Source organism: Chenopodium quinoa, unplaced genomic scaffold, assembly GCF_001683475.1.
Source record: "Chenopodium quinoa cultivar QQ74 unplaced genomic scaffold, ASM168347v1, whole genome shotgun sequence".
Classification (NCBI taxonomy): domain Eukaryota; kingdom Viridiplantae; phylum Streptophyta; class Magnoliopsida; order Caryophyllales; family Amaranthaceae; genus Chenopodium; species Chenopodium quinoa.
This window is the reverse complement of record NW_018744804.1, coordinates 14124-38405: the sequence shown is the minus strand read 5'-3', so window position 1 is coordinate 38405 and position 24282 is coordinate 14124. Positions and strand designations below refer to the sequence as shown.

Here is a 24282-nt window from a genome sequence, read left to right as displayed (position 1 = left end):
CTAAATTATTTCAACCTATGTTATAATTTTTTCCTATGTTCCAAATTTTTCTACCTATGTTCTAAAGTTTATTTTCAGCCCTACAATCACAAGTTCACTACCAACAACCCCTAACCAATTAGCTGCTGCTGCATAAATCAACCACCACACTACAACCCCTACAAACAGGGGCAATCGCACCAACATCACCAATTTTGAAAAAAAGTTTGTGAATTGGGCATGACAGAATTTTATATTGTACACTATATCTGATTGTTCTGCAAAACCTTTCAGAACTAATTAATCTTCAGTCTGACATCTGACAAATGTTTTACATTATTAAATCAAATCCCATGTAAATGTAATTTCATCTTCTCAGGCTTCTCTGTTATTTTGTCCATTTTATAGCTAAAAACCAAATCCTACTAAATTAATAGATTATGTAATACTAAGTACTGTAAGGACTTAGAGGGTCAGAGCCCACATTTTTGGTGTAGTGGGAGAGGGTTTTATACTTTTACAGTTTTTATTTACTCTACGAAGTACTATATGCATTGTTCTTTTAGGTTAGCCAAGGCTAGCCGCTATCGAAAAAATCAGCAAAAATCGAACACTAAATTCGAACTATAGATCCAGAAAAATAAGAAAAAATAGAACATAGAGAATAAGCGAGATTTGTTTTTAGACATGACTAATTGATGCAAGCAGAATAAGTAATGCCAAGTTGTTCAAGCTATGCTTGCTCATTAATCTTCATACCACCATATGACAACAATAGCCACCATCCATACCACCATATGCAACAAAATCTTCATACAAACATGGCTTCTCCTCTCAATGACAACAATAGCCACCAAATCAAGGCAACATGTACAGCAATCCCGGTCACTCGTATTGTGTCCATTGGTAATCCAAAAGATGACTCAGACTCACTACTCATCAAACTCAAAGTCGATTTCAAGCCATTAAATAACATTGACGGAAGAGTGTTATCACACATATCCATCAACAACAAATACCAGATACATATCCATCAACAAGAAAAAAAACAGTGATTTTAAGAAATACTGGACATTCATATTCATAGCTATAATTTCGCTTACTAACGAAATCGAGCATTTAGCAGACATTTTAAAAAAAGCGCAAATATCAACTCACGAAATATCAAAAACAAATCAAAAAAACCATAAAAATCGAAAACAGAAAAACCATTAAAATCGAAAAAATCATCGAAAAATCGAACTAAAAAAACATAAAAACGCAAATATCAAATCACGAAATCGCAAAATCAAATCAAATAGTCGGAAAACATAAAATCGTAAAAATCAAAACAATAAATCGCAAAATGTACTTGAACAACATGCTAAGTTCATGGAAATTTGAACAAAATCGAAAAAAAAAAACGCAAAATCAAATCAAAAAATCGGAAAACATAAAATCGCAAAAAGCAAACCAAAAAATCGCAAAATCTACTTGAACAACATGCTAAGTTCATGGAAATTTGAACAAAATCGAAAAAAAAAACATACCTGAGTCGAAAATCCTTCAAATTGCAATTTCTATGGAGATTTTTGGGGGTTTGCAAAAGAGAATGAGATGAGCACGAAGAGAGAGAAAGTTAGAGGAGAGAGAAAATTTTGATCGGGTGGTAGGGCCGTAGGGGGTATGAGGAAAAATACGTGTTTTAATCTTAACCGTCTAAATTACCTTAATCCTACGGCTGAGATTGGTTCTTATATAACTAGGGTTCTTATATAAGGAGGGGTTCTTACCGGATCCCTCCCCTATATATATATATATATATATATATATATATATATATATATATATATATATATATAATAGAGTGGTAATAAAATTGTCATTTATCCACAAATTTACAAATTCTAAATAAATAAAGATCACATCTTGTTTCTTGATCGCTTCATTAAATAAATTACTTATTTAAATAATCTAACTTATCATGTTCTTTGCATTAAGTCGTTATTTAGGGTAACTCTAATGATTTGGATTAAATGATGTGCTTATACTACAATTATTATATAGAGATAAGAAAGCCGTAGATGAAGGGTTTTGTTACATAAAAGATGCTTATGAAGAATTAAAATCAAATTATGTAATTCTGAAAAAACAATCTTACTAATATAATATTATGTAGACTACCTAAACTCAAGCAAACATATAAGTCACATCAGTACACTAATATAAAAGATCGAATAACTTATTATATTCTAAATTATACCTTGCACGCTGCGACTGCAGTTGGTCTTCATCTTGGTTGTGTTCGAGAGAGTCCTTGCCTGATCTTGAGGAATTGCTAAACAATTGAAGTCGTTAGACCACGAAAACACAACGAAATGCTACCATTATTAAATTGATCCAAGCATTTCATTTTGTTTTTGTGGTCTAACGACATCAATAGTTCAGCTGTTTTTCAATACCATAATGGCCTATCGAACGATCCTTCTCCCATGAATAGCTCGTACCTTGCAAATCGCCTTGTCGAAGCCGCCTTTAGTACGGGGAAAGAATATTTTTGATAAATTTTATGGATAAAAATGAAGGCATAATTTTGAAGAAGAAACAAAGTAATATAAAAGGATTGATGGAATATATATAGTGCTAGTTAAATTTTGACGCGAAACCAGTTAAGTCGGTTATCAAGATTTATTTATTTATTTATTTATTTATTTTTTTTTTTTTTTAAATAAAAGTCGGTTATCAAGATCAAGAAACATAAAATAATTTATTTTTTTTAAAATAAAAGTCGGTTATCAAGTTATCTCATTTTTTTATTTAATAATTATTAATAATTTTTGCTTCTATTTATAATTTATATCTTATATTTGTGCAACCAATTTTAATATTTTCCCAGAATTCTAAGTAAAAAATCATAAAGTTAATGTAATAGTTTTATATTACTATTTGTTTGTAATATGTTATTTGTAATATTTTCAACTTGTAAGATTGAGTTTTTAAGTAGTACGGAGTATTTGGTTGTATTATGGATTTTTGTGTCCTATTTTAGATTGAAATCGATTTGGTGAAATATAATTTATATATATATATATATATATATATATATATATATATATATATATATATATATATATGTATATATAGAATTTTTGGATTGAAATTAATTATGAACAAGATTTGGAAAAATTATTTGTACTTTCACAAGTAATCAATAATTGATAGTGACTCACCAAGTCGGAAATCCTGGATCCGCCACTGCTTCCACTCGTAAATTTTGCTTTTTTCATATACATTTATTAATTTCTCTCTCTACTTTTTTTACAAATTCAATGTAAATTTATCCTTTCAATGTATTTTTATTAGCTTTCTCATACACTTTGTACTCCCACTTAAGTTTGTTAATACCTGTGAAAAATACCCAAAAGAATTGTTCTTTTAGGGACAAAGAGAGTGATAATCAAATGTTTAATGAAACTACACAAATTTGGTAGCAATAGTAACGTTACTAACCTGGTACATTCCCATGATATCAATATTAGAATTTAAAATTAAATTGTGTTACTAGTCTTGATTAATTATTCGTATTTACACGTGTAATTAACTTAGCTTTCTAGTATGGGTGCTTATACTAATCTCCTTAAAATTTAAAAATGCATTAATAAATTTAAAACACATTAAGCACCTTGCATATTACACCAAAATTACATATAATTAAGTAGTAAAACCAATCATTTTTATAAAAACAAAAGGAGTACTTAATTTCATTTTACATTTTATTAATTAATGTGAAAATCAAGAAATATAATGGTATTTTCGGTTACTTGTTTACCAACTGTTATAATATAACCCAATTGTTATAATATATATATATAACCATTGGAAATCTAATATTACTCTTGAAATCACATTTTACATCTTTATTGCCACATTCCACCATACTTAATTTCTTCAATAAACATGAACTCCTACGTTAAACACTTGAATAGAAATCATCTTTGTTCCTTTCAATTTCTTGAGTTCATCAGTCATGGCTTCAAGTTCACAGGGAGGTAACAACAATGATCACATCGATATCGAGACATCTTCGTGTGGGCGATACGTAAGGTACAATGAGATCATTGGAAGAGGAACTACAAAAACAGCTTACAAGGGCTTCGATAGGGTACTTGGTGTTTCGGGTGAAAACAATGGGACCTTGCCGAAGGTCCGATGAAGTAGTGAAGACTAGATTCGATCCAAGAAATGTTGGGCCGAAGGTTTCCTGCACAGTAAACACACGTAAACTAGCCTCGGGGGTGTTGCCGAGGAAGGCCCCTCCGATGCTAAAGTAAGTACAGTGTGTAGAAAGAGAAGACCATGCAAGAGAATTAGTTGCTTGAGGCTTTGCTTGAATATCTGTAAAAAATGTAATATTGATGGCTTTTATACCTCTTCATACATGGAGAAGTTGGGCCTTAGCCCGATTGGCTTGCCTTGAGGGCTGATCTTTGACTTTAGCACAATTGGAGAGATGAACCTTGACCTTGGGCTTTTAATTGGATTATTTAATGCCTAAGCCCAATTGGACTAAATTGGACCCAAACAACTAGCCCCTCAGACCCGATTTGGAAGGATGACGGGTCGGGTTTGATTTAATCAGAAAAGGAGGGAAGTGAATGATTTAATTAATCCAAAAATTTGAATTTAAACCGTAATTAATGAGATAACAACGGTTAAGGCGGATGATTGTGGAAGTTGGACGGATAATGGGCAGTTTAATCGCAAGGTCGTGTGTTTAACGGTTACTTAGTGGGGTATTTAAGAGAAATTGAAACGCGGACTCCCCGTATTCCCATTTCTGGAGATAAAATCAGAGGCGCGTTATCTCTCCTAACTTATTCACCAACACAAACCCAGAATTCTCAAGAGAACCCAAGAACCCGCATCAAAACTTCGCAAATTCCCCGAGCATTAAGCTTAGAAACTGAGACTTGCCACTACCAATTCGTAAATCGGCAACTTTCGCTTCAGATTAAGGTAAATTCCTTTGATTTTAGTTTATTTTCTTCGAATTCGAACTCCTTCCCTTTTTTCGACTTTTTTCTTCGAAATTATCAATGGCAAGAGGAGTTAGGGGTAGAGCCCGTGCTCCAAGAAGAGCAAGGCCAATTCCCGATCCTAGGAACAGGATTGGGACCTGGAATGGACAAAGACCAGAGTCTGACCCTGCTGAAGGGATTAGGGCGACTCCAATTTCCTCGGCTCCTCCTCACAGAACGGAGGGGCTGAGCGCTTCTGGGCGGGACGATGAAGTTCCCGCTGTCCTTTGGGATATCCTCCCCGGGTTTTCAGAGTGGGAGGATGCCGAAGTAGCTTCGGCCATGATAAAGAACCGCCCCTACTCATGGTGGGTGGAGAATGCCGAACAGTATCGGTTTGCCGAACAAATTGAGTTGCATTACGACATCCTTGAAGCTGATGGGTATTGGTGCCGAATGCCCGTGGCATCCGATAGAATCCATCGTCCACCCCCGGGGTATGTGGGGGTGTACACAAGACAACTTCAGTATGGGCTGAGGTTCCCTTTGGACGTATTCGTCCGAGACTTGCTGATCCATTATAATATTTCCCTATGTCAGCTAACTCCTACTAGCATCCGAAGGGTGATGACATACTTATGGGTCTGCAAGTTCTTCAAGTATGTGCCGAACCTGCACTGCTTCAAAAAGCTTCATCGGCTAGTGCCAAATATTCAAAGTGGGCACGGAAGTCATGGTTCTGGGTGGTACCGGATTGAGTCTCGGCCCCAGTACCTAACCATGTGGCCGAACGACTCTTCAGACAAGGACTGGAGAGGTCAATGGATTTGGGTTAGGGCACCCACGGACCCGGGCCACCCTTGCGTCTTCAGCGCTCCCCGGTACCTTGCTGAGCCTGATCCCGACATGGGAAGTTTAGGTCCCCCCGCAGATAACGGCTCAGATCCAAACCTTAATCAACAAAATATCTCCGGCAAGCTGCCGAACCGGGGGGGGGGGGCAGCGGCCGAATGCACCATATCCCGGAGACTTGGCTCCCCGATACGCATTATGTTTTCCAAGAGAACATGCTAGCAGCTGTCGGCCTCAGCCGAAAGTTTAAGGATGGTAAGCTTCTTCGGCTGGGGCCGAGGCTTTTTAATTATCTCTTTTTCTCCTCTCACTTCGCTTTTTTACGCTGTGCCAACCTAACTGAACTGACCTTTCCCTTTTTCTTTTTCAGAGCGGGACGAGACCAACGTCGGCATTAACTACGCTCGTCTTGGCGTCAACCGAGAACGAGTTGTAACTGATTGGGCCCCCTCTATCACTGAACCGAGGCATAGGGAAGTTCATCTAGACTCTTCCCACTTCCAAATTGAGGTTGTTGCTCTGTATTAGAGGCAGAAGCCTTGGTGGAAGAAGAGAGATCCCTGGTTTCAGCTGCTGGACGAAGAAGCTGAAGCTGCCCGTACGGCCGAAGAGGTTTCACGGGTTATTGAAGCTTGTGAAGGAGGAGAAGGGTCCTCCAAGGCTTCTGAAGAAGAAGCTGCAGCTAGGGCAGCTGAAGAAGACGAGGCTTTTCTGAAGACCTCGGTGAGCTTTCAGACTTAACTTTGTCTGTTTTTTTTTTTTTTTTTTTTTTTGTACTCACATTCTTCCTCCCCCCTGTCTTTTACAGTCTGAAGAGAGTAACAGACACAGAGAAGGGAAAGCCCCTGTTCGTCCCGAAGACCAGATACAAGAAGAGTCTTCAGACTCAGACATGGACGAGCAGCCGCTTCAGAAAAGGCGCCGAAGAATGGCCATCATCGGCCCGCATGACTTTCAGCGGAGGCCGATAACCATCGGCGTTGAAATAAGGGAACCCGAGGAAGGCAATGGATCGCCGAGGATTCCCCGGCCACCACCTCAATCACCTCCAAAGACCCCTCCGCCACCTCCTGAGATAGAGGTGGATCAGAAAACTCCCGAATCTAAGGGAGGGGTCCAAGAAGAAGTTCAGGAGAGTGTTGCTGAGCACAAGAATGAGGATGCCGTGATGCCTAGTGCTGAGGGTTTCACGGAAGACATTGCAAGAGAGGTTGAGGCTTTCGTCCTCACCCCTGAAGAAGAAGAGGTCATAATAATTGACTCTTCTGAGAAGGAGGATGCTGAGCCATCCAAAGTTAAAGAAGCTCCGTCATCATCCTTTCCTTCCTTCCAGACTCTGCAGTCTGGAGAAATGGGTTTCTCGGCTCCCCGAATTCCAATCCCAGATCACATCTGGGACCTCATATGGGGTCAGAACCGAGAAGGTGCTGCAGCCTACTTCGGCGATTTTGCTGGCACGTCCGAAGTAGATAGGGCAAGAATCTGGTCGCTGAAGGCCACTGCTGGGATGGGCGAATCCAGCAGATCAGTTCCTGACCCAGCCAGGTCTAACCAACTGCTGATGATGCAGGTGATTTTCCTTGCATTTATTTCCTCTAAAATTCAGCCCTATTTTTATTATTTTTTTAAACTTGTGCTCCTGTTTTCAGTTCGTGCACAATCAGACTCTCACTGTAGAGCTGATAGATACCCTACAAGATAGGGTAGACGCTGGCGAGCACGACAAAAAGGTAGCCGAAGAGGAGTTAAAGCTTGCTAAGCTGAAGCAAGCAGCAGCTGAAGAGAAGCAGCAGAAGGGTGAGGAATATGAGAAAAAAGCTGTTGAAGCCTTCAAAACCTTCTACGACGCTATGGAGAAGGAAGTTTTTTCCCCCACTGATGGAAGGGGAAAAATTCCTCCAAGAGCACATGGGAGTGGACGTCTCCAAATTCAAGGCTGCCATTGAGAGCCGAATCCAGGAAGGAGCTGCTGCACAAGCTGAAGTGCAACAACGGCTAGAAGCTCTTAAAGCCAGCAGAATGGCTGCTGAAGAGATGCTCCAAGCCAGGGATGTCCAACTCTCAGAGGCTGCTGCTGCTGCTGAAGCTCAGAGAGCTAAGCTCCATGAGGCTGAGGATCTGCTGATGGCCAAAAAGGAAGAAGTGGCCCAGGCTTAGACAGAGGCTTCCCAAGTTCAGCAGGAGCTGAATGAGCTGAAAGGTTCCTCCTCCAAGCTCGCCGATGAGCTGAAGAAATCCAAGGAAGACTTGGAGGAGACCCAGAAGAAGTTGGCTGATGCTGAGGCTCTACTCAAAGTCCGTGTCTATACCTAGGAAGAATATGAAATGGGTTTCAAAAACGGGTTCAAAGTGTGCCGAAGAGTCTGCCTTCATGCTGAGCCGAAGCTGGACTGGTCCAAATGTGCTGAATGGGTCCAGAATCCCGAAGACCCTCATATGAAGTATGCAACTCCAGTCGAATCTGAAATTCTTATGGCTGAGGAAGCCGAAGAAGAAACTGAGAGAATGGAGTTGGAGGCTGAACAGAGGGAAAGGGAGGCTCGGCAGAGTGCAAAGCCTGCTTCTTCTACTGCTGGGGCTGAGACCACCATGGGGCTCAACAATGTTGACCAGTCTGATCCTCGGGCTGAAGCATAGGAACTCGGGCAGTCGTCTTCAGAATCTTGCGGTTCATCATGCGCTCAACTTTAGACTTGCCGCTTTCTGAATTTTTTGCCTTGTTTTTTGCTTCAGCTTGCCTTGTCGTACAAACCAGTTTAATTTTTTGCTTCTGTACGTATTTCGGCAGCTGTTATTTTTCGCTTGTGGGCGGCTGCCGATATAGTTTCTTAACTTATTTGAACTTGTAGCTCAATTTCTGAGCATAAATTATTAATTTGATGTTCTTTTCTTCAGCTGCTTTGTTTTTGAATGCTTTACTGTTTCTTCAATTCTGCTGAACATAAACTTGCACTGGTAGTTCTTCTTGCCCCCCCCCCCCATGAATTGAAGTATGACTTCAGCTGAATAAACAATTTCTTTATTTCTTAAAAATGGGTATCCGAAACACAGGGCAAACTGAAGGCAATGCTTCGGATAATGGCTTTCTGGGATACAAGGCTCAGTTAAGGCAATATCCCGGAATTGTCCATGGACTCATGCCCTTGGAGAACAAATCTTACTGAAGCTTGACTTCAGATGAAAGACTAGAGTTCTTTAAAAAATGGATATCCGAAACACAGGGCCAACCGAAGGCAATGTTTCGGATAATGGCTTTCTGGGATACAAGGCTCAGTTAAGGCAATATCCCAGAATTGTCCATGGACTCATGTCTTTGGAGAACAAATCTTACTGAAGTTTGACTTCAGCTGAAAGACCAGTGTTCTTTAAAAAGACGAGTTTTGTCAGCAATCTGAAACCCAGTTACCCGAAGGCGAAGGTTTCAGACGAGGCTGAATAAAAAATTTCCAACAGTTGTTGTTATCCTTGATTTTCTGTCTATCATTGAAAAATGGATATCCGAAACACAGGGCCAACTGAAGGCAATGTTTCGGATAATGGCTCTCTGGGATACAAGGCTCAGTTAAGGCAATATCCCAGAATTGTCCATGGACTCATGTCTTTGGAGAACAAATCTTACTGAAGCTTGACTTCAGCTGAAAGACCAGTGTTCTTTAAAAAGACGAGTTTTGTCAGCAATCTAAAACCCAGTTACCCGAAGGCGAAGGTTTCAGACGAGGCTGAATAAAAAACCCTTAAAGAGTAGATAGAATCGAGAAAACTTTGAAAGGATAAAAAGTTGTAAACATTTATATAAATGGCGGCTCCAAGGCCTTTCATTAGTTCAAAATGTACTTACAAAGATTGTTCTGCCCCGAAGGGTTTAAACATGATATTTTTTCAGTACATCAGCGTTCCAGTGATTTTTCAACTCAGTTCCATCCAACTGCCGAAGTCGGTATGTCCCTGGCTGAAGCTCATCACAGATTTCATAAGGCCCTTCCCATGCAGCTGAGAGTTTCCCATGGATTCGGCCTTTTTGAACTGCAGCAACATTTCGAAGGACAAGGTCTCCAATTTTAAGAGGCCTTGCATGGACCCTTCGGTTATAAAATTTGCTGATTCTCTGCTTATAAGCGACCATTCTGTCTCGGGCTGAGTCTCTTACTTTGTCGAGGAAATCGAGAGATTCCCTCATCAGTCGCTCATTCTCAGCCGAGAAGTGGTGCACTCGTAGGCTCTCAGAGCCAATTTCCACTAGAAGAACGGCCTCGGCACCATACAGCAGTTCAAAAGGTGAATAGCCCGTTGCCTCTTTTTCAGTTGTCCGAAGGGACTAAAGGGTTCCAGGGAGCTCCTCCAGCCACTTGGACTTTTGATCTTCCACCCTCTTCTTGAGGGCATTTAGGATCTTTTTATTTGCAGCTTCGGCTTGCCCGTTACTTTGCGGGTGGCATACCGCTGAATATGCCAGTTTGATGCCGAACTGATCTGTATACCGCTTCAATGGTAAGTTATCAAATTGCCTCCCATGATCGAAGACAAATACTCTCGGGATGCCAAAACGAGTGATGATATTCTGCCAGATAAATTTTCTGACAGTTTGCTCTGTAATGTTCGAGGCTGCTTCGGCCTCGATCCATTTACTGAAGTAGTCAACACCAACTACCAGCCATTTTTTCTGGTACACAGCCTCTGGAAATGGTCCTAGTATATCCAGTCCCCATTGGGCAAACGGGAGTGGATTAAGGATCGGCTGAAGATCCCTTGCTGGCTGGTGGATAACTGGAGCGTATTTTTGACACTTTTCGCATTTCCGGACCAGCTCCTTAGCATCTGCGATCATGGTGGGCCAGTAATATCCAGCCCTCAATGCCTTGTGGGCTAAGGTCCTTCCCCCAATGTGGTTCCCACAGATGCCGAGGTGAATCTCCCGTAGGATATAATCTGCATCTGTTGGTCCCACGCATTTCAGCAATGGGGCTGAGAAGGACTTTTTCAGAAGTTCCCCCCTGAAGACAATGAACCTTGAGCCGGTTCTCTTCATCTTGGAGGCCAAAGCTTTATCTTCGGGAGTTTCTTCCCGAAACTTGAAAGCTAGGCTGGGGTCCATCCAACTAGGCTCTAGGTCAGCGCAGCACACTTCAGGTGCTTCGTCGACACTTCTCTCTCGACGCACTTCTACATATACAGATCTGTTCAGCTTGGTAAGAGATGAACTGGCAAGTTTGGAGAGTGCATCGGCTTGAGTATTCTGACCCCTTGGGATCAGCTGAACCTCAAAAGTTTTCAGCTCTACAATGACTGACTTGGTCTTGGCAAGATAAGCTATCATGGAGGGCTCTTTGGCCTCGTAGCTGCCGCTAATCTGATTTGCAACTAGCTGAGAGTCTGTTTTCAGGCAGGGATGATCGGCTTCCAGGGAGATGCACAATTCTAGGCCGGCGATTGCTGCCTCATATTCGGCTTCTTTGTTCGAGGCCTTAAAAGAAAATTATAGTGCATACTCAAAGGATTTGCCTCCGGGAGAAGTTATCACTACTCCTGCCCCCGAACCGTTTTCGGTGGAAGATCCATCCGTAAACACGGTCCAGACTTTCTTTTCATTGTCTAGCGCTTCTTGGTATGAGCATTCGGCCAAGAAATCCGCTAGAGCTTAAGCCTTAATGGCAGCCCTCGGACGGTAGCTGATGCTGAATTCGGTGAGCTCAAAAGCCCACTTGGCTAGCCTACCAGATTTTTCAACCTTGCCGAGAACTTTTTCCAACGGCTGATCAGTTAAGACCACTATCTGATGGCAATCAAAATAGGGCCTCAGCTTCCGAGCAGCTACTACTACCGCGAAAGCGACTTTCTCGAGTAGAGGGTAGCGAGTCTCGACATCTGTCAGTGTATGACTGACAAAGTAGATCGGTTGCTGACTTTTACTTTCTTCCTTCAGCAGTACTGCGCTGATGGTGGTTGGGCTAACGGCCACATACAGGTACAAAGTTTCTCCTTCTGCTGGGCTAGCCAGTGTTGGGAGTTGAGCCAGATGCTCCCGAAGTTGTTTAAAGGCGTCTTTTTGCTCTTCCTCCCAAACGAGCTCTTTTGTTTTCGGGAGTTTCAGGGCTTTGAAGAAAGGTAACCCCTTATCCGAAGCTCTGGAAATGAACCTCGAGAGGGCCGCCATTCTTCCGGTGAGCCGCTGAACATCCCGCTTTGTTTTCGGCTCAGGAAGGTCGAGCGCTGCTTTGACTTTGGAGGGATTGGCATCAATCCCCCTTTTGCTGACCATGAACCCAAGGAATTTCCCTGACTTTACGCCGAAGACACACTTCTTCGGATTCAGCTTCATTTGATGCTTTCTTAAGGTGGCGAAAGTTTCAGCCAGGTCCTTAACAAGGTCCTCAGGTTTTTTGCTTTTGACGATCGAATCGTCAACATAGACTTCCATGTTTCGGCCCTTCTGATCGGCAAAAACTTGATCCACCAGCCTTTGATAGGTTGCCCCCGCATTTTTCAATCCGAAGGGCATCATTTTTTAATTGTACACCCCAGCGTTCGTGACGAATGCTGTCTTTGCTCGATCGTCGGGGTGCATGAAGATCTGATGATACCCCGAGAATGCGTCCATGAAACTAAGCAAGGCATGGCCACTTGTCGAATCGACTAGCTGATCGATCCTCGGCAAGGGATAGAACTCCTTCGGACAAGCCTTATTTAGGTCTGTGAAGTCAACGCACATCCTCCAGGTACCATTGGCCTTCTGAACCATCACCACATTTGCCAGCCATTCTGGATATTGGCAAGGCTCGATGAAGCCTGCCTCCAGCAATTTTTTGACCTCGGCTGCGATGTCTTGGTTCTTATTAGCAGAGTAATTCCGCTTCTTTTCCTTAATTGGTCGACACGTTGGGTCAACATTAAGCTTATGGGAGATGAGGTCTGGACTTATTCCGGGCATATCAGTTGCCGAGAAAGCAAACACATCTCTGTTGTCCCGAAGGAGCTGAATAAGTTCACAACGGGTGTTTGGATCAAGGTCCATCCCGATTGTTACACATTTCTCAACGTCTCCTTCGGCCAACTCAACTGTTTCAGTCTGTTGGTCCATGTCCATTGCTGATGGACTGGACTCTTCATAATCTGGCCTGCTGCCTATGTCAGCAGGTGTCCCAGTCTTTTTGTTCTTCGGCTGGCTCTCTGAGTCTTGCTGTTCAGCTGAAGAGCTAGTCTTATCCCTTTCGGGCCCTTTATCTCTGGGTTCAGATCCTTGGGCCGAAGCACTTAGGCCTTTCGGCTTTTTTGTGCTTGGCTCTCTTTCTTTTTCTTTCTCCTCCTCATCCTTGTCGTCATCTGGGCGACTACTGGATGACTTGAGGTAGTTGCACCTTCGGGTGTCCTTTTAGTTGCCCTGTATCCTTTCGGGGAAGCCGACGTTTGAGACGTAAATCATCAGCAAATGACAAGTTGAGACGACCCCTTGGATCTCATGAATTATGGGTCTCCCCAAAATCACGTTGTACACTGAAGGAGCGTCAATGACTAAAAATTCAATCATGACGTTCCTGGCTGCCTCATCGCAGCCGATGGTGATAGGAAGTGTCACCTTCCCATCTGGATAAGTTGAAGCCCCGTTGAACCCGGATACCGGGTAGGGTACCGGCGTAAGGTGCTTGGGCTTCAGCTTGATTTGATTGTAGGCCTTTCGGAACAGAATGTTTGCTCCGCTGCCACCGTCAACAAGGACCTTACTGACGTCGTGGTTGGCCACCGTGGCGATGATCACCAACGGATCCTCGTGAGGGAACGTTATCCCCCGGCAGTCGGCGGCTGTGAACGTCATGTTCGGCACCGGCGATTGGGGAGACTGAATGTCAGCGTTGTTCACCTGGTGAGTCAAAGCCCTAAGGTGTCGCTTGTGCTCCCTCCGAGAGCATATTCCTCCCGAGATAACATTGATCGGAGAGAATTTCCCCTCCGGCTTTTTACTGTTCTTCCGGGGGAAATCGAGGTCTTGCCGAGAGTCCTTTGCTGACTTCTCGGACTCTTTTTTCTCGCGGTGATCCGCGATGTATTTTTTCAAGTATTCCTTCCGGACCATGTCCTCTATCTGGTCCTTCAGTTGGATACACTCCTCAGTGTTGTGTCCCGGAGACTCGTGGAACTCGCACCACTGATTTTTATTTTTCCGCTGATACCACTCTGGGAGTGGTCTCGGCTTTCGGTAACTCTGCTCCTCCTTCATCACGCTGTAAATTTTGGCGCGTGGAAGAGAGAGCGGAGTGTAGGACTCGTATCTGCCTGTGTATGAGGCAGATTTTTCCTTTTTTTGGGTCGCTAGCCGAAGATTGCTCCGAGGCCTTTGACTTTCCCTTTGCCTTATGGCCTTGGCCTTCAGACAAGGGTATTTGTCTTTGTTTCCCTCCCCCGAATTGAGGTTGGGTTTTCGCTTTGTTCCATTCTTCGGCTCGGATGAACTTATCCGAGGCCTTCAGAGCTTCCTCCAAGGTCTGCGGGGTATGCATGACCATGAATTCTAGGAACTTCCCAGGCTGAAGGCCATTCTGCATTGCAAAAACGGCTAGCCCCTGGTCCAGCTGAGAGACGCTGGATGACTCGTTGCTGAAACGGGTCAGATAGTCTCGGAGGCTTTCGGTTTCCCCCTGTTGTAGACTTATGAGTTCTGCAGTAGTCTTCTCTCGGCGGTTTGCCGTGGAAAACTTGCTCCTAAATTTGGAGGACAGATCATCCCACCCTGTTACGGAGCCTTGCTTTACTCCCTTGGAGATCCACGCTTGCGCGACCCCCTTGAGAGTGGTTGGGAAATATTTGCACCAAGTCGCTTCGGATCTGGGGCAAAGATGCATATGAGTTTCATACGAGGCCACGTGGTCCTTCGGATCCGAGGTCCCGTCATATGTGATGTGCGACGGTATTTTAACCGTGGGCACGTGCTTTTCCAGTATCCATTGCTCGAATGGCGAATTGGCGGATAGCATAACGGTCTTGCCCTTGTTCCTAGCCGAAGGGACCGCGCTCCGCCCTCTTAGAGAGGTAGGAGTGGTTTTCGTCCCTGGCTGGGAAGTCTGGGCCTCGGCCGCAGGGAACGAGAGGCGACTGCGCACGCTCGGTTCCTTGCCGCCGAGTCGGTCGAGGACGCTTCGGCGAACAGTCTCAGGTTCTCGGTGAGTAGATTCTGGGCGAGAAGCTGAGCTGCTGCTCTTATGCGTTTCTGGTCGGGAGGATGAGGATCCTTTTAAAAATTGAGGGTTCTTTTTCCTCTCTTTTTTATTTTTCCAGGTATCCTCTTCCCACTCTTCCAGTTCCCGGAAGGAAGGAAGCTTCCCACCATCATGGTCTAGCTTCCTCCGCTGATGCCGGGTATGCGGAGGAGTTCGATCACGAGGTGGCGGCATATTTTGTGCCCTCATCGCCTCCATGAGCACTGCCAGCGCTCTTGCCACCTCCTCCGAGCTGGGCCCCGTCAAAGGGGTCCTCGGCCGAGTATGGGAATGAGGGCGCACAGTCGATGCTTGGCTTTGGGGCACTGAATGTGTCCTATGATCGGACTCACCCCTGCTAGACCGAGAGTGACTCGGCCTATGATGAGAGTCATGAATTACGGGAGAAAGGGAATCCTCCTTGTATGATCCTCCCCCCGAGCTGGCACCGTTGGGAGAGTTCCGGTCCGGCGAGGGTGATGGTGTAGGGGTTTTAGGCTTTTCGCCCGCTCCTTGACGGAGGCCTTTTCTCTTGCGGTTCTTAGCCATTGCTACTAAGATAACTGCAAGATGATCTTGGTTAGAAATTTGGCTTAAAGATTTTTGAAAGTCTTCCCCACAGACGGCGCCAAATTGTTTCGGGTGAAAACAATGGGACCTTGCCGAAGGTCCGATGAAGTGGTGAAGACTAGATTCGATCCAAGAAATGTTGGGCCGAAGGTTTCCTGCACAGTAAACACACGTAAACTAGCCTCGGGGGTGTTGCCGAGGAAGGCCCCTCCGATGCTAAAGTCAGTACAGTGTGTAGAAAGAGAAGATCATGCAAGAGAATTAGTTGCTTGAGGCTTTGCTTGAATATCTGTAAAAAATGTAATATAGATGGCTTTTATACCTCTTCATACATGGAGAAGTTGGGCCTTAGCCCAATTGGCTTGCCTTGAGGGCTGATCTTTGACTTTAGCACAATTGGAGAGATGAACCTTGACCTTGAGCTTTTAATTGGATTATTTAATGCCTAAGCCCAATTGGACTAAATTGGACCCAAACACTTGGTATGGAAATTGCTTGGTGTAAAACAGAACTAACAGAGGATTTGTTCAATAACGTTGAATTTCTTGAGCTTTTATTGGCAGAAGGTGGTCTGTTGAAGCTATTAGATCATGAAAATATAGTTAAATGCTATGATTCTTGGGTTGATGAAGAGGCGAAAACCATTCACATGATCACTGAGTACTTTCCTTCAGGTAATTTGTCGAGACATCTCAGATTTAATCATAAGCTTAAAGGTAATGCTGCAATCAAGAAGTGGTGTATACAGATTCTGAATGCGATAGCTTATCTTCACAGTCAAACTCCGCCGATTGTACACCGTGACATTAAGCCGGAAAACATCTTGATCAATGGGAAGACAGGTTGTGTTAAACTCGCAGATTTTGGTTTCGCCCTGAGTCTTGAACAGGGGACCTGTAATCAGATATATGGCGAAAAAGGTTATGTGGCACCAGAAATTCTTGAAGGAAATGGTTATGATGAATCAGTTGACATATTCTCTTTCGGAATGTGCGTACTAGAGATGATCACTGGCGGACCACCCTACAGCGACGTCGAGTTAGAGTTAAATAAAGGCGGTGAAGCTGGTGTTAATGTTGACCCTCCGGAGTTAAGCAAGGTGAAAGATAAAATTGCTTACGCATTCATTAGCAAGTGTCTGGCTCCTTCATCTGAAAGACCCTCGGCAATTGAGCTCTTGAATGACCCGTTTCTTGCACCGAGGTCTCCGAGCATCCTTAGAGGAAGATTTCAGAGTCTGGTACGCTTGGCACACTGGTTATGTTCTTGCTTATTCTGAAAATGTACCTTACCAAAATACAACCGTGTGATTTGTTACTACTCTATTATATGTTATTAGTCAATTAGGGTATAGATAGATGCATATAATGATGCTTTTTATTAGTTTTGAGTAAAAGTTCTTAGGGAGTAATTGACAGTATAATGTCACTCTTCTTTTCATTGTACTAGGATGTGTAAGAAATGGACTTAGTTTGTAATCAAACTCGCAATTTTTCTATAAATATAAATGCGAATAGTAGTATTATGATAATTCTGTTTCAGATTTTTGGATTCAATCGATCCCACCCCCCTAATAAATTGACCAATTGATAAGCTAACCATATTGTTAAATATGTATATGTCCGCAATTAAAGCAACAATAATCAAATTAAACTGTTCTAATGTTGTTTTAACTCAAGGCATATAGATTTTCCAAGCAAAATAATTGTGCAAATCAAGAACAGAATTATAAACTTATTATGGAATTGCTCATCATCACTTCTGGCATGGTACGGAATTGCTCAATATTCATTCTCAAATTTTTTTAAGGACATATAATTTGTGTAATTATGTGCGTTAAGTCAAAAATTAATTATGTTTACAAATTGGATTATCTAGGTTATAGTTATGCACGTATATCGATTGAATGAGAATACTCTAGTTGAGTATACAACATGGATGGACACAAACCTCTTTTATGCATTGCTTGCTAGCTAGAAGTTTAGGGAACAAAATGATACAAAGTATAAAAGAGTGCTAATATAATTGTCCATTATCCACATATTAACAATAATTTAATGAAACAATTTAGGAATTGAAGGACCAAATGTAAACAAAACAATTCAGGAAAGCTCCCACTTGAAACGCTTTCACTATATCCTAATTACATATGATTGAGATTTTCTAATTTAATGAGGCGCTCACAACATAAGAATATACCCTATAAAAATGTACAACATGATGAGTTACATAGTTTTGGCTCATCCCCACTACAACAATTTCCCCCGATAGAGTCACAATAACAAATTATTCACTACTGCACCACATATTTTTAAAATGGACGGTTGAGATTATTATTTTTTGATTTATTTTTAATTAGTAATTTTAATTAAAATTAATTTTTAAAATAATTTAAAAAGTATTATTTATCTTCTAGAAATTATTTTTTAATATTTTTGAAATTTTTGGAAATATAAAAATGTATAAAAATTTTTTTTACTTAAAACTACTACGGAGTACTTATTAAAAATAAAATTAGAAAAAATAATCCCAACTTTCATCAATTTTCATAGAATAATCCCAACTTTGGATTATACTGAAATAATCCGAACTTTAGGGGTAGTTCTTTTTCTTCAATCCTAAACCGGTCAACCAAAGTCAATGACCTGATATTACAGGTTATATGCCACGTGTCAAAATACAATTGGTCCAAAAAAAGAAAAATAAAAAAAAAAATTAAAAACCAGCAAACCCTTATCCCCCCTTCCTGACCCCCGTAACCACCACCACGTGCCACCGTCGACCGCATCAACCTCTCCCTTCCCCTGCCCCAACCGTGCGCCTCTTTCACCCCAAACCCCAGGTGTCGGTGTCATGACCCACCTCCACCCCCAATCCCCTCCTTTCCCGATTTGGTTATCGGCCCTCCATAACCGGAAATCTCTTTAAACCCCCTTCATCCATTCGAAACACCCTCAAAACCCCTCCCCCACTCCCGAAAACCCCCAACAACCACCTCCTCACCGTCGAAAACCCCCTCCAACCATTCGAAACACCCTCAAAGCGAATTGGATGGAAGTTTTCAAGGGTTTTTATAGGTGGTTGCGTGGGGATTCGGGGAGGGGACTGTGGCTAAGGGGAAGCGCCGGAGCGGCGAGTCTAGTGGTGGGGGAGGGACGAAGGTTCGGCAACTGGGTGGCTGGGCTATGGTGGCGGCGGGTTGCCGGAGTTGTTCTCAGGGTGGTTGGGGTTTTCGCAGGCTGGGTAATTTTCTTTTGTTTTTTTTTTTAATTTTTTTTATCCAATTGCTGTACGACACGTGTCATTTTATTTAAAAAAAAAACCATTGAACCGGTAACCAGTATTTGGGATTGAAGAAAAAGAACTACCTCCAAAGTTCGGATTATTCCAGTATAATCCAAAGTTGGGATTATTCTATAAAAATTAATGAAAATTGAGATTATTTTTTCTAAATTTTCCTTAAAAATAAATAAAAAAAAAATAAAAAAAATTATCTAGCTGTCCATTTTTAAAAAGTGAGCTTGTTTGATGCTTGAAGACATTTGGGAGCTTTTATGTCTGATTTTGATTATTTCTCCTCTAACCATGTATAGAGGAATGGCCGGTTATGACGTTGCCCGTTACTCATCTTATTGCTAGATTGTAGTCATATGATGTATCTTAAGTAGTTGCTGCTAACTTAATAATCGCATGCAACTAATACAACTTTTCAATGAAGTGTCATTTTTGTAAATTTGTGACTTCTAGCATAGCACCAGATTTGAACAAGTTAACTGGATGGTTATTGCTTTAATTGCCGTCATTAAACACTTTTGTACATTATAGTTAGCTTATCAGTTGGTTAATTATATTAGAGGGGTTGTTCGATTGAATCCCAAAAAAAAAAAAAAAATATTAGAGTCAATATGTATATATCCGCTGCAGAAAAATAATCTTGCCCATTACAACATTCATAAGGTCGGTTCAAGATCTTCATATATTGGACTATAATTAAAACCAAACAGTAGAAATATTTGTTACATTAGGTCATGGCAACTCAATTACATACTTTGTACGTGGCATTAACTAGTCATTTTTAGAAAGGAAAATATATATATATATATATATATATATATATATATATATATATATATATATATATATATATATATATAAGAAATGGCATTTAAGTTTCTTCGGGCCTGTTCTGTTCCGTTGAAATTCAGTTCATTTCAGTTTAGTTCAGTTCAGCTCAGCTCTTAATTTATGTCTAATAATATTGCTAATGATATAAAGCCAAATTTCATTCTTTTAAACTCTTATTACAACGACAACAACAACAAAAACAACAACAATAATAATAATAATAATAATAATAATAATAATAATAATAATAATAATAATATTAACAACAACAACAACAACAACAACAACAACAACAACAACAACAACAACAACAACAACAACAATAATAATATTATTATTATTATTAACAACAATAATAATAATATTATTATTATTAACAACAACAACAATAATAATAATAATAATTACAATAATAATTGAAATAATAATACTAATAATATAATCAATAAAAATAATAATAATAATCATCAATAAATAATAATAATAATAATAATAATAATAATAATAATAAATAATAATAATAATAATCATAATTACAATAATAATAATAATAATAATCATCAATAAATAATAATAATAATAATAATAATAATAATAATAATAATCATAATTACAATAATAATTGAAATAATAATACTGATAATATAATCAATAAATAATAATAATAATCATCAATAAATAATAATAATAATAATAATAATAATAATAATAATAATAATAACAATAACAATAACAATAACAATAACAATAATAATAATAATAATCAATAATTAATAATAATAATAATAATAATAATAATAATAATAATAATAATAATAATAATAATAACAATTATAATATTGATACAATTCATTGTTCTAATGGTTCTATTTTTTTGATACATATTTCTCTTTATTTGGGGTTAGAGCATCTTTAATTCTTTATTTGTAAGATTTGTTATTAATTAAAGGAAAAGAGAGTGGGTTAGGGTGTTGGGCCGTAGCAAATTCTAGCTTTTCTTGTTGGTTCTTTTTTTTTTTTTTTTTATATATATATTACTTTTTTTTTAAATTTGTTTAAATGGGTTAGATACATGTAAGTGTTTTGTGTTCTTTTGTCCTAATACTATTTTATTTTTAAATTAAATAGTATATGTGTTTAAAATGTTTAGAGGTTTCAAGTTTTTAATATATTTTCCATACATTTTATAATTATAATTATATGGTATATTTTTCGTAAATATTTTAATATGTACATTTGTATATACACATATGTATAGTAATAAATAATCAATAAATAATCAAAGATCACTAATCCGTAGTTAAAAATCACTAATTAATAAGTTCAGTTCAGTTCAGTTCAGTTTAGTTTAGTTCAGCTCAGCTCAGTTCAGTTCAGTTCAGTTCAGTTCATTTCAGTTCAGATGAGTTCAGTCAATCGGAACAGGCCCGAATTCATCTTGATAAACTAACTTAAGTAATTGAAAGTAACAAATCTCTGCCGCAAGTCATTTTAATCCATGAATCATCTTGTTTTAGTCTACAAAATCATCCCTTTATCATCCGAAGAATATTCAATGGTAACTAAAAAATTGTGGTCATTATAACAATATTGAAACTCAACCCTTTATTTTTAAGAAATGATCTAAAAAAAACTATGGTCAATTGAATTAACGACACTGATTTATACTGTACAAGGAATGGTGTACATTTCATTGTTTTATTGGCAACAATAACAAAACTATCCATCTTTTAGGTATATTTCATATCTTCCCCCCCCCCCCCCCTAAATTTCGAGTAAGCATTAAGCAATGCGTAAGAGGGTCACATATGTCCATTTTTTAATTAATAGTCTAAGAGAATTTTATTGTGTAACATGCCAAGATCGACACAATGATTTTAAAACTACAGTTTATTGTTAAATTCTACATTTAATACCATGATTTATTGTGTAATTCTACTAAACTAGAGCATTCTCATTCAAATAATTCTACATTTAATACCATGATTTATTGTGTAATTCTACTAAACTAGAGCATTCTCATTCAAATAATTCTACATTTAATACCATGATTTATTGTGTAATTCTACTAAACTAAAGCATTCTCATTCAAATAGCAAAATTAACAATATAAACCTAGATAATTCTATGTGTGCACTTATTTGACATTTCCGTACATAATTTTACAGATTATATATCCTCAATAAAAAAATTAGTTAGAGAATATTGACTTTTTCACTATAATCCATGAAATGAGAGTGATAAACTTGTTTAAGCAACAATTGGTTTCGATAAAGTGTTTTAATTATGTTCTTGCTTTGCACATTTTCTTGCTTGCTAAATCTATTTGCCTCGAGTTATTAATGCTTTAATTACTTTACATTATGGCTTGCTTATCATTTGGTTAATTTATTAGGGGGGTGGGACTAAACTTAAAAAAACAAAAACAGAATTATTATTAACAAATTGCAATTTTGATTACAAACTTAGTTTATCTAATAACACACCTGACACCCTATTACAATGCAATAGTGAACAGAATTAGAAGAGGAACCAAAGTATGAAATGCATCTATACTCTAAAATAGACTGTATCTAGAAAGAAAGATAAAAGAACTGACTAATAGCAGGTAATCGAGTAGCTAATCACCAGGTAAATCGATCATATGGAGCAGTTTTCAGAAAATGCAAGAACATACCCTCTGCACCAGACTCAGAAATCTTGCTGATAGGATGCTCGAAAAACTCGGTGCAACAAACGGGTCATTCAAGAGTTCAATTGCAGAGGGTCTTTCAGATGCAGGAGCCAGACACCTATAAATGAAATCATAAGCATCATTATCTTTCACTTTTCTGAGTTCTGGAGGCTTAACACCGTCTGCAACCAGTAATAAAAACTCGACTTTTGAACTGCATTCGCTGTAAGGCTGTTCACCAGTGAGGATCTCTAGTACGCACAACCCGAAAGAGTATATGTCAGCCAACTGATTATAATCCTTTCCTTTATGAACCTCTGGTGCCATGTAACGAGGCGTACCATATTTCCTGTTACAGGTCTCCTGCTCAAGCCTCAGCGCGAAACCAAAGTCTGCGAGTTTAACACTTCCTGTCTCCTCATTGATAAAGATGTTTTCTGCCTTAATGTCACGGTGAACAATCGGCGGAGTTTGACTGTGAAGATAAGCAATCGCATCCAGAATTTGTCGACACCAGTTCTTGATTTCTGCATTATTGTCTTCAGACTTATGTTTTCTGAGATACTGCAGTAAATTTCCTGAAGGAAAGTATTCAGTAATCATGTGAATGGTTTTCTCTTCGTTGTCAACCCAAGATTCATAGCATTTAACTATGTTTTCATGATCTAAAGACTTCATCAGATCACCTTCTGCCAATAAAAGCTTAAGAAATCCCTCGTTCTTTTCTAAATCCTCTGTTATATGTATTTTAGACCAAGCGATTTCAGTACCAGCTTCTTTATCGTAGCCCTTGTAAACTGTTTTCGTTTTGCCTGTTCCAATGATCTCATTGTACCTTTCGTATCGACCACTCGAATCTGTCTCGATGTCTTCATTATTGTTTCCTCCCTGTGAAGTTGAAGCCATGTGTGACGAAACCTAATAGAGATAGAACAAGACGAAATTGAAAGTGAACTCAAATAGAGATAGAAAAAAGAAATTGAAAGTAAACAAGGATGATTTGTATTCAAGAGAGTAACGTAAGATTTTATTTTTGTGGAAGAAAGTATGGTGGAATGTGACAATACAAATGAGAATTATGGTTTTACATCTATCTATTATAATCGCACCCAAAAAACAAAAAAATCTATCTGTTTATAACAATTGGGATGAAGTCGGTAATCAAGAAACAAAAATAGCATTTCTTGATTTTCACATTAATAAATTTCTTTGTAACAGAAATGAAGTGTTTTGTTTTTACAAATACGATTAGTTTCACTACTTTAGTAGTGAGTACTACGGAGAATGTGATTTTTGGGAAATGATTTTAGCACACCCTTAATTGATTTTAGCACACCCCTATATAAAAGCAAAGTTCACTTAATCCTGAGTTTAAGTTTGAATTTAAACTTATTAATATTTAATAATACTAATTAATTTTGGACTGAAGTGTTAATATTTTTTTTTGATTAATTAATTTGATTAATTTGTCACTCATTTATTACTAAAGTTTGGTGTACAGTTGATGTCTTATAGCACTAGCCGTAATAATCCCTAGTACTATATTGTTTTTAATGTTAAGATACTTATATTTTTAGGGAGATTAGTATATGCACCTTAATACCAAATTTCTAAACAACATTCTCTCTGACCTAAAAAGTAAGAAATGACCAATAAAGAGTTAATATTGATTAATAAAGAGTTAAATACTATTATCATAATTTAATTTTAAATTCTAATTATGAAATCATGGGAATGTACCACATTATTATTGCTACTAAATCTGTGTAGACATTTTATACTGTTATAAAGTCCAGAGCTAGTTTTTTGTTTATTTTTTTTCCCTTTGAAACAATTAAGTTGAGAGCAAGTTACACTTCACTATATTAATTTTCTTAAGTATTTATCGAAAAAATAATAA

General features: G+C 39.3%; 2 protein-coding genes across 2 annotated transcripts; one reads left to right on the top strand and one right to left on the bottom strand.

Annotated features, from left to right (window-relative positions):
* Positions 1–3985: 3985 nt before the first annotated feature.
* LOC110703985 (serine/threonine-protein kinase WNK8-like) lies at positions 3986–17560 on the top strand. Its single transcript, XM_021881783.1, has 3 exons — positions 3986–4136; positions 16147–16823; positions 17462–17560. Exons 1-3 carry the CDS (start codon positions 3986–3988, stop codon positions 17558–17560), a joined length of 927 nt encoding a protein of 308 aa, XP_021737475.1.
* A 263-nt stretch (positions 17561–17823) lies between these two features.
* LOC110703984 (serine/threonine-protein kinase WNK8-like) lies at positions 17824–23288 on the bottom strand. The gene is made up of 3 exons (XM_021881782.1): positions 22386–23288; positions 22195–22281; positions 17824–17832 (listed from the first exon to the last, which is right to left on the bottom strand). Exons 1-3 carry the CDS (start codon positions 23286–23288, stop codon positions 17824–17826), a joined length of 999 nt encoding a protein of 332 aa, XP_021737474.1.
* Between the last annotated feature and the right edge of the window lie 994 nt (positions 23289–24282).

Excerpts from the sequence above, each read along its gene's own strand:
- LOC110703985 (XM_021881783.1), top strand. The coding sequence starts at position 3,986 with ATGGCTTCAAGTTCACAGGGAGGTAACAACAATGATCACATCGATATC. Across the intron at positions 4,137-16,146 it reads TAGGGTACTTGGTGTTTCGG|AAGGTGGTCTGTTGAAGCTA; the intron begins GTGAAAACAATG and ends TTTTATTGGCAG. Across the intron at positions 16,824-17,461 it reads GAGGAAGATTTCAGAGTCTG|GTTATAGTTATGCACGTATA; the intron begins GTACGCTTGGCA and ends TGGATTATCTAG.
- LOC110703984 (XM_021881782.1), bottom strand. The coding sequence starts at position 23,288 with ATGGCTTCAACTTCACAGGGAGGAAACAATAATGAAGACATCGAGACA. Across the intron at positions 22,282-22,385 it reads TTCTGAGTCTGGTGCAGAGG|ATACAGTCTATTTTAGAGTA; the intron begins GTATGTTCTTGC and ends CTTTCTTTCTAG.